Source organism: Pithys albifrons, chromosome 3 (genome assembly GCF_047495875.1).
Source record: "Pithys albifrons albifrons isolate INPA30051 chromosome 3, PitAlb_v1, whole genome shotgun sequence".
Lineage (NCBI taxonomy): Eukaryota > Metazoa > Chordata > Aves > Passeriformes > Thamnophilidae > Pithys > Pithys albifrons.
The window spans coordinates 44,549,243-44,562,069 of record NC_092460.1 but is presented as its reverse complement, the minus strand read 5'-3'; the positions used below and the strand labels follow the sequence as shown (position 1 = coordinate 44,562,069).

At 44.6% G+C, this 12,827-nt stretch overlaps 2 protein-coding genes across 7 annotated transcripts in view; one reads left to right on the top strand and one right to left on the bottom strand.

Annotated features, from left to right (window-relative positions):
- Positions 1–12,425, top strand: part of SHISAL1 (shisa like 1) — a 139,362-nt gene extending 126,937 nt beyond the window's left edge. For all 6 annotated transcript variants that reach the window (XM_071551560.1, XM_071551555.1, XM_071551557.1 and 3 more), the window contains one exon: positions 8,566–12,425. In XM_071551560.1, coding sequence (XP_071407661.1) covers position 8,566 — 1 coding nt within the window. In that variant the 3' untranslated portion in view covers positions 8,567–12,425. The remainder of the gene's footprint in view (positions 1–8,565) is intronic.
- Positions 3,314–12,827, bottom strand: part of TTLL1 (TTL family tubulin polyglutamylase complex subunit L1) — a 62,703-nt gene continuing 53,189 nt past the window's right edge. Inside the window, exon 13 of the mRNA XM_071551553.1 lies at positions 3,314–3,456. The gene's annotated coding sequence lies outside the window, so the exon portion shown is untranslated. The remainder of the gene's footprint in view (positions 3,457–12,827) is intronic.

The following is a 12,827-nucleotide window of genomic DNA, read 5'->3' as shown; positions in this document are numbered from 1 at the left end:
GGTTTGGGGTTTTTTTTAAAATACCCCTGTCAGTGTTTGTGCTGCATTAGGAGATGGTGTAAACAGGGCATGGCAGTGGCCAACAGGCTACCTGATAAATCACATGGCAAGCTGTCCTTAAAAACCTGCCTTTCAATGTCCAACAGATCTGTTCCATTCAAATTGCCAGGCAGCAGGAAAGGAGGCCTTTTTGTCACCTCATGTACCTGAATTTGAACATAGAAGTGAATGGTCTTGGAAAATCCTCATTGTGCTCTCTTGGAGCTGAGATGGATGGGGTAAGAGCTCAGCAAATGTGCAGAATACTCGAGTACCTGAGATGTGCCAGAACACCTGAATACCTGAGGTGTGTCAGAATACCTGAGATGTGCCAGCGCTGCTGTGTGGAAACAGATTTTGAAAGCTGGTAACATCAGCTTTTGGGAAACTGGGATAAGCTGGAATCAGAGACATTCAGATAATTCAGTCCTTACCACTGATGCAGAACTATTCAAAGGCTTGTGGATTTTTTTAAAGGTTTTATAGCTGTACCAAGAGATTTCACTGTGTCAAAAAAATTAGGGGAAAAAAAGGAATATCAAGCCCTGCTCCAAGGAGTGCCTATCTATTCCCCACCCCCAGGAGGTGCAGCATCCCTTGGGGTGCTACAGACTCAGAGATGCACCTTTTCTGCCACTGAGGCAGTGGAAGTTTGTGAGAGAGGGGGAAGAATAAACTCTAGGACTGAACATACAGAGAGAGGGTGAGAAGCTGCTTCTCCTCTCAGAGCTGTGTGTGGGGAGATACCTACAGGCCTTGGGGTTTCCAGCCAAATCTTTTAGTATGTTATAGGTCTGTTATATGTGGTAATCCAATCTGTTCATGAATAAATATGAGGGAAGAGGATTTCTACAGCTCCAATTGCACACAGTGGCGCTGGCTTGTACATAGCACAGAGCTGGGTGTATTTACATAGGAGATTGTGGGTTTGTATCCTGTGGCTGTATGAGACTGAGGATGGTGTTAGCAGAGATCCATCCTAGTGTTACACATATTTATAACCCAGTTTTTGGGCACAGTGGGGCTCCTCATTCCTGAGTTAGGCAGGGGACTTCAAGGCTCCTGCACCTGCTCTGATCCATCAGGGGTTTTTGGGGCCAGCATCACTCCCCCAAAGTGACCCCTCCTACCCCAGGAGGAGCAGAGCAGCTCTGCAGAGGTACCTCTTACTTTCTGGTGGCAATAAAAGGCACTAAGATCTAGAAGTGAAGACATTTAACCATTTTGATGCCTGAGGATGGGTGAAATTAAACCCACTCCACGCTGTTAAATTACACTACACATAGCAATGATCTCCTTTCCAAAGCAACATGCCTGGCCCAGGAGCAGACCAAAAAATACTCCCTTGCCTTTAGCAATAGTTCCTCTTGGCCTCTCTGTTTCTAAATATCTCAAGTCATCTTCCTCTCTGACAGGAATGCAACTAAAGCTATTTAGTCACTCCAGTTGTCTGCAAACACATAAAAATAAGCAGTCTCAGGTGGAATAATAAATCTTCCTTACCTGACATCCATACCCAGTTTGGCATCATGATGCCTTGAGGTCTTGGAGAAAAACTGAGTAGAGTTCAAACGATCCATAACAAAACCAGGGTTGGGTTTTTTGTGAACAGTGCACATGAGCTTTGCTTCAGGTGAATCAGTTGTTTAGGGGCTGCCACATCTAAACCTACAGGATAGTTTGGCAAAAAGCAGCCAGGTGAGTCTCAGACTCAAGTCTGATTCGAGCCCCCTGGTAGGGACCTGAGGGTTTTATAAATGTCTGGAGAATTAATAAGTTCAGCTCCCTTTCAGTTGTACTTGGAATTATCCATTCAGTCTTTCAATTCCCTGCTTTGGAAGGCCCAGGGTGTTTTGAGTATTTTCTTGAATAACCTTAAGAGGAGGAAGAAAATATTTCAGATCCTTAAAAGTGAGACTGCAACGCTTCAGTGAGAGAAAATACAGCTTTTCAGTGACAATCTTTCAATTTATGGCCTCAAACCTTCATCTGTTCCTCTATGCAAAACTTGTAAATCAAAAAAACAAAGAAACAACAAAAAAAAACCAACTCAGAAATTCTCCTGGATGTTTTTACCTTCCAGAACAGTGTTCAGGAGTATCAATCATTTCAGGAGCTATCAGATGAAAAACATTGCTACTAATTGAAAATTACTTGACTTCTAGAAGCACAAGATTACTTCAGAAACCATTATTTACAGTAGGAGATTATTTATGTTACCAACCCTGCTGGTTTCACATCACTGCTCTTTGCAAGTGAGTACAGTAAAACAGAGAAAATTGTATCCTATGTGGTTTCTTCTCAAGCTTCCCTTCCCCAAAAAAGCAGCCAGACCATTGGCAAGGAGACCATATGGCATAAAGCACATGCCAAAAGCAGTGCTGGTGCAAGGGAGAGCTGGGAGGCAATTCCTAGCTGGTTCCCATTTGTTTCCCACCAGCTCAGAGTCCAAAGAGTGGACCTACCAGAGTGAAGCCCAAACACATGTTAGAGACAAAGTGTTCCTCTTAAAACCACCACCTTTGAACTCAATATTAGCAACAAAAATCATGGAATCAAATTTAGAAGCAATTTAAAGAGGCAAACAAAGACCCTGCACTGGTGTGAGCAACCCAATCTCGTGGGTGGCTGCACACCAGTGAGTGGCACAGCAATTGTAATTAAAAGGTCTTAGAATTGGGGTTAGATTGAGGTAGAAAATAAACAGCAGTGGAGCTTAAATCCTTCAAGTTGCCCCTGGTATGGAGAGCTGGTCTGTAGTCTGCACTATTCCCCTGCAGGACAACAGCACGGCCTGGCCAGCAGCTCCCTGTCCCCTGACAAGTGCCCAAACCAGCCTCCCCAGTGAAAACACAAGGCCTCCCACAAGTTCCTAAAGCTCCTTTAAAGCCAGTGAGCAGCTCTCAGGAGAGATGTGACCTGCAGTTTGCCTTATGGGAGTGACACAACCTTAAACCAGTCTAGAAGTGTGAGACTCCTAAGCAATGGAGTGAGCAATTCAAAAAGCAGGTTTATCAACACTCATAAACTACTAAAATGGAAATGTCTTTAAAATAGCATTGCTTCACAGTTTGGGCACTCCACTTTTTGTAGTAACCCTTTTTCAAACCCTTGAATGCCTTCTCCAATGCTGCAGTGTCCAGGACAGCTGAGAGCAGTCCCTTTTGTAAGCACATGATGCCCTGAGGTGACAATTACCTGCCATAACACACACAGGCAGTGCTGCTCTTCAGGAGCAGTGAAAGGAGCCACGTTCCTGTTTCCTCCTACCTGTATTCCCAGGTGGAAGGGAGGAGCACAGCCTGGCAGATCTGTAGGAGCCAATCCACCTCCTCTCCTGAGGTGTCCCGTTCACACCTGGTGTCTGGCTGGCTCCTCACTCAGCACTGATGTGTTGCAGCATGAGCAGATCCATGCCTGTGAGCACAATCCAAAGCAAACACATGATCCAGAAGGGTCCTTTCCACATGCAAAGCAGCAATATGAGCAGTCAGCAGCTGGCTTTCCCAAAATCATTTATGGAAAGATGGCTCTTTGGTGCTTCACCAGGAGCAGTATGAACACACTGCAACCTTTAAACCACCCCAGCAAAAGCTGACTGTGCTGACAGCCTTGAGTATATTGAAGCACATAGCACACCCCAGCACTGCTCAGGAGACTGGTAAATACACCTCGTTCTTTCCAGAAGACACCTGATAAACACCTGTTCTTGTGCTCATTGTTGGAACTGATCTGTCCTTTGCCTTGATGCCTTGAGAGACCCCAAATGAGTGTTAAATATAGATAGCAGTTCCCAAGCTATGAAAGTTTGTGTTCACCAAATGAGCATAGGCAGAGAAATCCTGATGAGAAGCTCCTCTCTTGAACTAACAGGGAATGGCTTCAGCTCCTGAGCACTCTGGTGCTGCCCCACATGACTCACAGGAGCTGCAGTTCACAGTTCTCCACCTGTGCTTCACCCAGAGCACACAGTAACCTTTCTGCTTGCCATCCACACCTGCAGGAGGTAAGGAATGGGCTGCCAGCTCCATACAGTGGGTACGTACACTGAAATAGGAACCCAGAAAAAAAATAGGAACTCCACAATGCCCCTATGGAATAGGATTGAGATTTACCACCTGCCCTATGCCCCTCTGGAGCTTATGGACATATAAGAAAGTCCCGTGGTTTTTCCTACCAACTGATGCGGAAAAGCATCCCAGACACTTCTGACTGCTTGGCAGAGGGACTCGCTCAGTGGATCCCATTTATGTGTTCCCCCAACCACCAAGAGCACACCTGCCAGCTTCTTGTGCCACATCCCAGGTACTTCCATCACGTTTTCTTAGCTCTGCAGGTAAGGGATTGCTTAACTCTGACGAATCAGGCCTGTGTTGCACATTTATTCTGTTTCAGCCTGAACATTCCCCCGAGGTATTCACTTTCAAGCATATTTTGACATTTCTCTCCAGTTCTGCACGACTGTCAGCTACAGTAGAAATAACATTTGAGTTGAAATTTCAGCCTGTTTTTCAAGTTGAAAATTTCCAGTGCCTGGGTTTTGTTTAAACTCCTAAGCACCAGATGTCTGTCTCCCTGGAGCCAGCTGTTATTTTAGAAACATCAGCGATGGCTCCCAGTGGTGGTGGCCCTTTCACACAGTGGCTGTGACAAAATTGATGGGCCACCACTTCAGGACATCCTTTCTCCTGACCTCATGCAGGTGCTGGGTCCGTTCCCAGCTAGACCAGGGGAGAATTCCTGCTTTAAAGATGAGCTAACTGGGGATGAAAATAGAGGCAAATCCAACACTCCTTTGCGGCAGAGTTAAGAAGTGGACTTGATGATCCTTGTGGGTCCCTTCCAACTGAGAATATTCTGTGATTCTCTGCAAATGGCAACACCCAATGCTGCTGCTTAATGTTGAGGTGCTCCTTGTCAATTCAAAAAACTTAAACATTCAATCTCTTCAGGGCTGAGCCAACCTGAGGTCAAATGTTGAAGTTTCCCCTTCATCCGAAAAACCTGAACCATTCAGCTATTTTGATGTTCTCCCAAAGAAAAAGATGACAAGCTCCACCTAAAAAGTCTGAGACTTTCCATTTTCTTTCACACAAACAAGACAGCCAAGATTGCACCAGCAATGTTCTTTCTGGCCTTTCATAACTTTCAAGAATTAGACTTGTGTAACCCAAGCAACCTGTTAACATACATTTTGGATCTAACGTTATATGCTATGTATAATGAAACCACAGGAGTGTAGAGAAGCCAAGCTATGAAAATTATTTCTCTGCTCTTTGGCAGACTCCACAGGCAGAGGGATTAGATTATATTCTATTTCTTTCTGCTTTAAAATATATTTAGACAACTGAATGGCTTTTCTTTTAGTGCTTCTCCTGCAATTAATTTCTCATATCCTTCCTTTCAGTCTTGGGAGGCTCTTACAAAGTCTAGTGCATTGTGCTTTGTCCTCCCTTGTCCTTCCATTTCTGGGGAAGGAGGGAATTCCTGTTGCCTGTAACAATCTGTCCCACCAAGGGCTGCTGCTTGCTGAGAGCTGAATGCCAGCCTGGCATCCCAGCCCTGGCTGGGAACACAGCCAGGGAGAGCTTTGCTCTCACGTTGGAGGGCACTGCAGCAGACCCTCAGCAGCTCTGCCCAGAACAGTGGAGGCAATTTCATGTCAGAGTGAGAGCTGGGCATGTGCAAAGCCCCATGGCTTTGCTGTGAACTGTGAGCCACAGCTCCTGTAAGTGATGGATCCAGCGTGTGTCTGAGATCTGGAGGGGCTGTGGTGATGGATGATGCTTTTATGTGAGCACCAACTTAGCAAGAGGCCTTGTAAGGGTGAATGTGGCAACTGTTTACCTCATTTGTCAAAAAATGGCAGAAATTTCCAAAAAACCCCTTGTCCCCTGAGGCTCTGAATCATTCCTTTGTTATTAATGGGTGTCATTTTTTTTCCAGTGGAACTAAGCCACTGTGCAAAGTTATTGCTGTGAAAGAGGAGGCAATATTTTAGTTGGCTGCTGGCTTGTCAGGCAGTGGAAAACATAGAATTGTTTGGAAGGGACCTTAAAGGAAGGGACCTTAAAGACCATTCAGTTCCACCCTCTTCCATGGGCAGGGACAACTTCCACTAGCCCAGGTTGCTCAGAGCCCTGTCCATTGTGGCCTTGGACACTTCCAGGGAGCCACAACTCCTCTGGGTGAAGATTTTCACCCTAATATCTAACCTAAAGTCACCCTCCCTCAACAGGGCTTGGCTGGGTGCTGTTCCCTGAGAAGGCAGAGAGCAGCAGTGCCAGTCTGGGGTCCCCAACAGTGACAACAAACTTTACCAGTGAGTGGGAGCAACCTGAGCCTCCTCCAGAGCACAGACTTCAGCTCTAAGTACATTAAAACACTGTCAAAGTGACCAGAAGTGACAAAGCAGGGTTTGTGTTGCCAAGCACACTGTGATGGGAGACTGGAATGTAATACTGTGAGTGCACATGGAAATCAGCATCTGTCTGAGGAAAACACAAGTGTGTTTTGTCAAACCCCACAGCAGTCTGAGGCAGCATCTCCAACTCCACTGGCCCAGCCATCAATCCACCTCACACCACTGGGGGAAGGGGACCTTCTGGTGCAGCCTCTGTCCTGCCAGGGTTTGGCTTTGGCTGTGGGTTTGGTTTGGCACCAGGCTCAGCCAGGAGCCTGGAAAACACAGGGTGAACACTTTATGTCCTTCTAGAGGCTTTCAGGGCTGAGTGGGGTCTCTGGTGCTGGCTCTGCTCTTCACATCCTCCCACAGCTTTGTACACACACCAGAGGAACTGGCAGGGAAGGGAGCTGCTCACAGCAGTGATATTTTAGCTTCTGTGCTGCATAGAAATATTCATAAACTTTTTTATGGTCTTGGAACCAAGAACTCCAGTAACTCTCACTTTACACCAGCTGGGTGACACTCCTGATTTTACATTAACCTTGGAAGAAGGATCTGGCCAGGAGCAACTTTGAGACTCTCAGATAGAGCAAAAGAGAAAGGTCTGAAACCTTTAAAGCTGCATTTTGTCTTGCTCCACCTGCTTCATCTCTAAGGATTTATTTTAAAATAAATAACTAACTGAGAGAAGCTGCACCCTGTCAGACAGTCTAGTGAGTTAAGTTATGCAGATTGTAGATTAGTGAATTATTTCCTCAGAGCTAAAGCACACAGGGCAATGTCCAGAACCAGCCGAAGGGGCTGTGAAGGGCAGAGGTGCCTCCAAGCCATGATGTGTTCTATTACCCTTCAGTTTCCTCTCCCCAGGTATTTTTTAAAATCAGTTATAACTAAGTCTCCTGAGACTCTCTCCTAGATACAAAGAGCTTATTTTAAGCTTTAAACTGCTGCAGATTCACAAGAGGCAGGTGTGCAGGTTGTGTTAGTGTGCATTTCCACCAGGGCCAAAAAAGGACAGTGACAGCACAAAGCAGTGGAGCTTTTTGGTAATTCTAACATGAATAAGGCTGTATAGGCTGTTTGATTATTAGAAAGCAATCACTTGGCAGACCTTGAAATAGGTTCCCTGGGACTGAGTTTTGGGTGAAGGTTTTAAATCCTCAGAGTTGTGAGAAAATTGTGTATTTCTGCTTGGGATTTCTCCCTGGCCAAGAGCACTGTGGGAAATGCCTAAACCTGAGAGACTACAAAACAGTTCTAAATCTGAATTAAGATGAGAGTGTTGTGCTACAGCTCAGGTGAGTGCACACCTGCCCTTGCACATCCCCTGCTACCATTTCAGTGCACTTCCCCTGAGGGGGAAGTGGAGACTCAAGTCTCTGATGGGTAAAACATTAGTTAACCTCAAACATGCTGATCCCACAGATATTCTGCTGTCTGAGCCACATGTTTATATTTTATACATTAACCGAATACAATATGTGTAATGTAGCACATAAACTTAGGATTACCTGATACACAAAGAACTCTGGTGGGAGAAGTTAATTAAGTATTGTTGCTATTAGATACCCAATTGTGCCTCCAGCAGCTTGTATTTGTACCATTACCAGTTGCCTGCTGGAGCCAACAGATGCACTTCTTTAATTTATTACTCTGTTTAGTGATCTTAAAGCCTTCCCTGTTGGGCTTTCAGCCACTTCAGCCTCACCGTAGCTCACACATGGCTGGATCCCAGAGCCAGTGGAACAGTCTGCTCAAGGAGAAGTTGGGAAGCTTTAATGCATTTGTTGTGTCCAGGAGGCACTGCAAGCAAAAAACTTGGGAGTACTTCCAACACTTCTGTGAGGAAAGCACATGACTGTCCTATTTATCCATTTACATGTGTGGACATAGCAGCACATTTTCTCATCATAGAATAAAAGAAGGAGAATGCAGCCATCCACAGCACACGATTCACAGGGACCAAACAGAGCTCATGAGGGAAGGTGGAAGCTTCCCAACACCTCCACTTTCTTCTCTCCCAGAATTAAATCCATGACTGAGAGTTCTACGAGTTTTTCTCTACAGGAAATACTTTGATGTTGTGTGCTCATGAAACATTTGTGGTTTATGTCTTGCAGAAAATTATACTGATGTGCCTCGAGATGGGAGAGGTAAGACCAGACTTCAAGGAGCAGCTTTCAAGGAAATCCACTAAATTACAAGAGGGGAAAAAATTATGGATAAGCAGGAGAGAGAAAGACTGCAAGAGGGAGATTGAGCAAGTCACTTGAAGACAACCACCATTCAGACAATTTGTGTAAGGAAATGTTACAGAAGGAGTCTCCAGGAGAAAGTAGTCTGTAAGCAATATTTTAATTCTAGACCAACAGTATTGTCTCTGAAAGCAAGCACCATATTTGAGAAAATGCTCAACAGGAAGAAGATGAAGTTGCTCTGGCAAATCCACACAAAGGTGAGATAAAGATCACAAGACAAACCTGTGGTAGATAACTTTTGTTTGCCTCCCCATCCATCTATTGCCATTTGAGCCTAATCTAAGTGTCAGAATACTGAATGTGAGTTTTTCCAAAGCTCTCTGGTGAACATTTTGTCACAATAGGGTAGATGCTGGCAATCCACAGCACTGGTAACCGTATTTATCACATGCACTGCAAGGTAAGCAAAGCCCTTTCACTGAGTCCAGCTGCAGGGTAGCAATTGCTCTAACCTTACTGCCCATTTTAAGATCATTGGCAATGATTCTGCCAAGACATCAAGCATCTGAGCACACCTTAACTTCAGGTTCACACCCCTCTTGGAGAGAGGAGCGTTATTAGGCAGCAACACAGACACCCCATCCCACTCCTGGAAGATGAAAAACAAACAAAAATTTGATCAACTGTGTATTTCCAAAGCAATAACACCACTCTCCCTCTGCTTTACAAGGCAATAGTCCAACTCACTCAGTCACTGACTGGCTGCAGAGTCACCAGTCTGACAAGTCATTTGTTAGCCAGAAGGACAGTGATGTACACAGAAGTCCATGGAGTCCTTGGCCACCAAGCTGCAGTAGCTGACAACTTTCCACAGGACAGGGTATTTTAAAATCAGCCAGTATCAATTACATGAGCAAACCCTGTGAAATCCAATTATTTAAGGTACTTACATGGAAAACCCGTCAATGACAACCAAACAGAAGAGTTCATCTGGAAACCATAACATAAAGCCATAATAATAATACCAATTTAATCCCTCTAATATTTTGTGCTGCAAAGCTGAATAACTTTTTAATGACCATACATTCCACTGTACCACCAAAACAAGGAACACCTTCTCAATGCATGACCAAGCCTTCCTTTTGGACCCCTCTGGCTGAGTGAATTCTGTTCTCCTGATGAACTCCAAAGGGAGACTCTTCTGAGTGATGTGAGCTAATTCATGGCTACTGGGGTGCATGATGGCAGTGGCTGAAACCACACAGGAGTAAACAGCGAGTGTTGCAGGACCCAACAAGGCTGGAGACCACCAGAGTGCCCAGTGGTGAAGATCTGAGTAGGGGATCAATAAGCACAAGCCCCTTTTCTTTACAAACCAACTACCAAACACGCCTGGTATCACAACAGCTGAAAGAAAGAATCCAAATACCACAGGTCAGTGGCATTAGACTCCATCCTGTCCTAGCTAAGCTTGATGCCTGGCCCATTCTCACCCATCACAGCAGCTCTGGGGACACAACTCAGAATGGCACAGTGCAGCTGGACACAGCACTTCAAATAAAACAGGGCCAGAAGTTTTTGCACTAAACCTAAGAGACTCTTCTAGTTTTGCAAAAAGAACATGCCATCAGAGCACTGAAGAGCCTTTCAAAAGGAATGTGCCCTCAGAGCACTGCAGAACCATCCACAGCACTTCAGCTGGGGGCAAAAAGGACCCTCAGCAGACATGCCCTGAGGAGCTTGCAGATCCTGGCAGACAGTCCAGCCTGCTCCCTCCTGGAGCAGGAGAGGTTCTGCAGGGAAAAGGTCTGTGCTCCTGGGGTGGGAGAGCTGATCCTGTGGGATGGAAAGTGCTGCTCTTGGTGTCAACTCCCAAGGAAAGCAAAGGAGACCACGTAGCAGGAGGCAATGCCATCCACGCCCTCTCCACACTCCCTCATTGTCTCCAAGATCCATAACTCCTGCAAACACCCAAAAAGTGCTTACCTACACCCAGAAATGTGCAGATGTACAGTAATCACTCCTACCCCAGCACTCTGCAGCACCTCTTTATCTTTTACCTTCTGCCAGCACCTACTTTCATTGTGGGGTGATGGCTGCCACAGAGAGCTTTGTAAAAAGCTTATGTTCATGAAGGAATTTGTATTAGATACTGGTTTGTGTGACTTACTGTATTTTGTAAGGGTTTTTTTCCCTCTGGGAATTGTGTGTTATAACTGAGCAGTTTTATGCTTTCCTTCTAGTACACATATCCCTTGTAATGGATGTGCTTTTTGTTGGTTTGTTTTCTTTTATTCTCTGTACAGAGCCAGTTAAGATAAGGTAGATACTCTCTGGCTGAAATTCTGATTTTGCCTACCAATTAATTTATGGATAAATCCACATTGTAGCTGGTGAACTACTGTTCATCAATTGTGTTGTTATAATCATCTGATAGTCTTTATTTTAGCAGAATAGAAGATCCTGAATAAGACTAATCCCAGCTGGGCCTTAAACTCCAGGGAGATGGTGCCCTTGGGGTGTTTCCCTGCCTCCCTCCATGTCTCAGCCCTTCTCCTCAGTGTCTGGGACACTGCACAAGAGCTCTGGCTGCACAGAGAGTCCCCTCAACATCTCAGCCCTCTCTGCAGCTGTGCTCTGATAGCCCCTGCTCTCCTTTGAACAAAATCACAGTGAGCCAGATAAACTGCAAGGAATCTTTCAGTCATTTCTGCAGAAAGAAACTGGTTCAAACACAACCTTTGTCTATAAGAAATGATCTGAACTAAAACAGATATATTTTTCTCTCTGTCCATCCTGATTTGGTCAGAAAAACAATTAACATTTACAATCTGTGTTACAATGGCAGCTGTCTGTCCCAGTGGCTATTACTGACCTTCATGCTCCAGAAACCTCCTTCCTTGTCCAACTCATTTTCTCTCTTCAGTTTGACTGAGAACTTGGTGTCCAACTTCTCAATAATTGCTGTGCATAATGTAGGACAATAAAAGTTACAAAGCTTGTGCAGGACTTGGTGTTGTAATGAACCATCTTTTGTGCCTGGTTATCAATTTTACAAAACCAGAGAGAAAAAAATCCGGCCTCTTAATGTCTACTGCAGCATATTGTAGCAGCTACTTTAGAGAACTGGTTTTTAGAGTCTGACTGTAATTTCTCTATGAGGACTGTCCACTTGAAGAAGCAACATGTCAAAGTGGTTTTTTTAAGGTCAGTTCTATTTCACCACCATCGGTGATGGTGTATGAAAAGTGAAGCAACCAAAAGAAAACCTCAACCACTCGCCAGGAAGAAACATCTTTTCTCAGCCTCAGAAATTTTCTTCTGTAAGACAGGCATTTCTTCTAGTCCTCCTTTTACAAAAGTAGTAAATTGCTAAGAAAATATATACAGTACAATAGTCTATTTTAATAGTCAGCAGACAAATTTTAGGCTAATTAAGCTAACTAGAAATTCTAGGGTTGCAGTGGTTTCTCTTTATTAATACATTGACAATAATACTGTTTACATAACCTTGATGTTTGGAATCAATACGTGCCAGTGTCCAGTGATTTGCTAATCTAGTTTTTGACCTAGTCCTGTCCTATTTTTTGCAGCATTCTCCAACTTCATATTCTGACTCATGTTGTCTTTCTAAAGTGATCGCCAAGTAAACCAAAAATGTGTTTTACACTGCTATTGCACTGCTCTTGTCTTTATATACAGTAGTTTTTATAAAGATGTCCTTAGGTTTTAATAAATGAGTGTAATGTAAACTAATCTCTGTAATAAAACTTGCTTTAGTGTTTCAAAGACTGTCTGGAACAGCTGCAGAGATTTGCGCTTCCATGTGTTTCAATGGCTCCAACGTCTGTGGCTTCCTTTCCACCTGCAGGGAAATCCCCAGGTACCTGTGCTCCACAGGTTATACAGGATAAAATTAACAGAGTGGTTTTAATTAAAGAACAATGCTTGGGTTTGAGAGAGGAGGAGGGGGCCCCAAAAACCCAAACCATACCAGAAAAGTATGGCTGAGGCCACTGCATAAATACAGTCCCTTTAGTCTGCATCCCGTTTCCAGCAGTTCCCTCCACCAGGGCTTTGACAAGGAGGTGTGGGGTACTGAGCAGAGACTGCTAAGGAATAAACATAATCCTGCCAATACTCCAGGCAGGCTGAGAAGGAACTGCAGCTAAGCAGAAAGAAGC